The sequence below is a fragment of the Drosophila busckii genome, chromosome 2R (assembly GCF_011750605.1).
Source record: "Drosophila busckii strain San Diego stock center, stock number 13000-0081.31 chromosome 2R, ASM1175060v1, whole genome shotgun sequence".
NCBI classification, from domain to species: Eukaryota; Metazoa; Arthropoda; class Insecta; order Diptera; family Drosophilidae; genus Drosophila; species Drosophila busckii.
The window spans coordinates 17200876-17204475 of record NC_046605.1 but is presented as its reverse complement, the minus strand read 5'-3'; the positions used below and the strand labels follow the sequence as shown (position 1 = coordinate 17204475).

Here is a 3600-nt window from a genome sequence, read left to right as displayed (position 1 = left end):
AGAAAAACTTAGTTAACAAATTCCATTGTGTTTTTATTTGCCAGCTGAGTCAGCTTAGTTAGTCATGAGTTATGTTCAAAGTATTCTCACCTTTTAATGCGCAGGCACCCTGTATCCGAAGTTCAAACGCTCTCATGCCTAACACTTAAGTAAACAATAAGAACCAATTGAAGTTGTTTTTACAGTTTAACTAAAAAGAAGACTTTATTTTGTAAAATGCAAGAGTATATGTTTGTTTGTTTGTTGTTTTTTAATGCTTTGTGTTTTGTTGTTGTTTTTGTTGTTGTTATTATGACTTTAATGCATATTAAGTAAATACAATACACATTTATACAATACGTATATTTCTTAATCAATATTAATTGTTTTGTTTTTTTCTTCTTAGAGTATATAGATTTTCGTTTAATTAAGCGATATTTAAGTATTTTGTAAATACAATTTTTCGGTTATGTTTTCAATTCATTTAGGCTAGTCAAAAATGTTACGTCAAGTTTTTGTTGTGGTTGCTGTTGCTTTTGTTTTTATATATCGGTTATATATTGATGCGCTTCATTAAATATTTTGATAAAATACTGCAATAATAATTACTGTTAAATATGCATGTAAAAAACAAATTCGCGTTTGCTGTGCGAAAGCCGTGCGTATTATGTATCCAGTATTTCGAAACTGGCATCCAAAACAAATTCCAAAACTTGGAATACATTTATGTTTTGTATATCTAGTATATAGTATATAGGATGATGTACTGCTATGTAGAATTCGCGTTATGGTAATTTTGTTCTCGAGATTTCTTAGCCCTTAGTATAGAATATGCATATAAAATTTGTTTTTGTTTCTTGTTAGTTTAGAAATATAGGAGTAGGCGTAGGAGTAGGAGCAGGACAGGAAGAGGACAAACTAGTGGTAGCTTGACTTAGAACAAACCCTTCTTTTTCTTCTCCTTCTTGGCATCCACATTGTCGGTGCTGCTGTTGGCGCCCAGACTGCGCCGCTTGAGCTCCTCCAGCGTCACATGATTCACATCCTCCCACTCCTTCTTCTCGCGCTCAAACTCACGCCGCTTATCGTCCAGCTCGTGTATCTGCAGCTCCAGCGCCTTTTTGCGCTCCTCATGCCTGCGCGCCATCTCTAGTTCGGAGTCCTTGAGCTTTTGCATTTTCTCCTTGACTTTCATGTCGAACACTTGCTCCATTTCCGCCTCCATTTTCTTCATCTTCTGCTCATGCTCGCGCTTCTCCTCCTCCATTTGGGTCAGCGGATTCTTGTTGGACAAGCGTGCCTTGCCATCGACCAGTCCCAGCTCGGACAACTTGCGGCATCTGTAGTTCTCATAGTGCACATTATTCGTCACATCCTTCAGATCCTGCAGATGTGTGCGTATGACCATATTCCGCAGAGCAATGAAATCGCAGTGCGTCAGATTCTCAACCTCGACGAGACCCCAAGGATAACGACGTCCGCGCACCTTCTTGCCGTCCAGCTCGATGATCGTATTGGCGCCCACAACGGCGAATGGCACACGACTGCGCAAATTTTGCGTAGCCTTTGACTCCTCCGCATCGTCCTCGAGCGTCGCAGGGAAATCATAAATCTTAATCTTATGCTGAGCAATTTCGTTGAGTATCTGCTTCTTGAACAGATGCACCTCGTCCGGCGTCATGGTGTCGGCCTTGGCAATAACCGGCACCAGATTCACCTTATCCGACAGACTCTGCATGCAGGCAATATCCAATGGCAGCAGACCATGACCCGATGGCGCTATAAAATACAAACAACAGTGCACACGGTTATCTGAAATTGTCTTGCGGTATACGCGTGACTCGGCCGTTAGATACTCCTCGTATTTGCTGTCCACATACTCCAGTATGGGCACCCAGCAGTTGCTGTTGTCCACCGCATCCCCAAAGCCGGGCGTGTCCACCACGGTGAGCGTAAGATTGACGCCATTCTCTTTGAGCATCACTTTGGTCGCCTCCACGGCGACTGTCTTCTTTTTGCGCAACGATGGGCCCGGATACTGTTCCGCATTGTAGATGTCTGAGAGGAACATGGAGTTGATCAGCGTTGACTTGCCCAGGCCGCTGGCGCCCACCACCATCAGTGTGAACTCAAAGCCACGCTTGACGGCCTTGCGATAAACCTGATTTGGCAAATTGGCAAAGCCCACATAGCCGGCTATTTCCATTGGTTTCTGACGCACTGGCAACGGTGGCTTCTGGGGCTTTTGCTGCTGCTCCTTCTCCTGCAAGTCGTGTGTCAGCTTGTTTGAGTCACCATTGGAGCTGCTGCTGCTCGCATTCGCAACTGCCGCGTCTGCCAACTGCAATTTGCTGACCGCTGCCGACGACGCTGCCGATGATGCTACTGAAGATGGCACACTGGGCGGCTGTGTTTGGGGCCGGGTTGCGCTTGCTGGTGCGGCCGGAGAATCGCCATTCGAGGTAGCCGCTGCCTGCTGCTTGTCGCGCAACGCCAACTGTGCCAATGTGCTGGGAAGCGCTGAGATGGCGCCGTTTGTGCGAGGACTATTCATTTGTTGTTGCGTTTTTCGTTCTTTTTTTTCACACACAGTTTCACAGTTGCTCTCGTTCGAGAAATTAACTTTTAGTTGAACTAAACACTAGAGGAGCTTGGGTTTGCACGCTTTTGTTTCGTCACGCCTAGTTTTGCGTTTTTGTCGTTTGCTCTTTTTTTACACGTTCTGTTCTCTGTCTGTTTTAGGGGTTTCTTTTCTCAGAGCTTGGTGTCAACAAAACTTCTGCACTGCTGCGCTTCTTCTTCTTCTTTGCAAAAAAATAATAAGTAACAGAACAACGCGCTATGGCCGTGCTGTTGAGTGAGCGAAAAGTAAACGACTGCAGCGAGAGCACGAAAGAGACGAAAGAGGCTCAAAATACACACGCACGCACACATACAGGCGTAAGCGCATGAGTAATACACACAAACATAATCAGCATATGGCACCGCTGCAGTCAACAAGCGCTGCCAACGCGCTGCAGACAAATGTGTGTCACCAGTGAAAATAAAGAAATCACAACAAGCAGCTTAATGCAATTGTATAAATAAGTTGCAAAAAATTAGCAATTGCTAAATTTTAGTTAATCTGTTTCTTTGTATGCGTCATGCATTTAATCTAAGCGCTTTTAATACGGCAGTTCAAAGCTGTGCAAAAGTTGGCAGCGCTAAAACTGCCGGGCGCTTGCTTACGCTCTCGCACTCGCTCTCGCTCTTTAGCATTGCCAGACAAGAGCTGCTGCTGCTGCTGCTGCTCTCAGAGCGCTGCCGATGGTAATGCTGCCCGTTTATTACTGTCTCGTCTTGAATTTATCAATGCACACATACAAACAAAATGTATACTTATGACTTGGCGCATCTTATCATTTTTATTACACAAAATGCATAAATGTATTTACAGAATGTGTGTGCATGTGTGTCTATATTACATTTCAACATGGCAATTTACTTTGTTTTGAATTTTGCTGTTGTTGCGCATGAGCATTGAGCAACGAGTTTTGAGCTAATTTAATTGAGTTTGTATTTGGGAGAGCGCAGCGTGTGCGCTACGCAATTGTAAGTCGAGCATGTGGATTTTAAATGAAG

General features: G+C 44.1%; 1 protein-coding gene across 1 annotated transcript; it reads right to left on the bottom strand.

Moving 5' to 3' along the window:
- Nucleotides 1-228: 228 nt before the first annotated feature.
- On the bottom strand, nucleotides 229-2845 carry LOC108597535 (protein peanut). The gene has a single exon (XM_017984135.1). It carries the CDS (start codon nucleotides 2531-2533, stop codon nucleotides 914-916), a length of 1620 nt encoding a protein of 539 aa, XP_017839624.1. The 5' UTR covers nucleotides 2534-2845; the 3' UTR covers nucleotides 229-913.
- Nucleotides 2846-3600: the final 755 nt, after the last annotated feature.

Coding starts and splice junctions, on each gene's coding strand:
- LOC108597535 (XM_017984135.1), bottom strand. CDS start 2,533: ATGAATAGTCCTCGCACAAACGGCGCCATCTCAGCGCTTCCCAGCACA.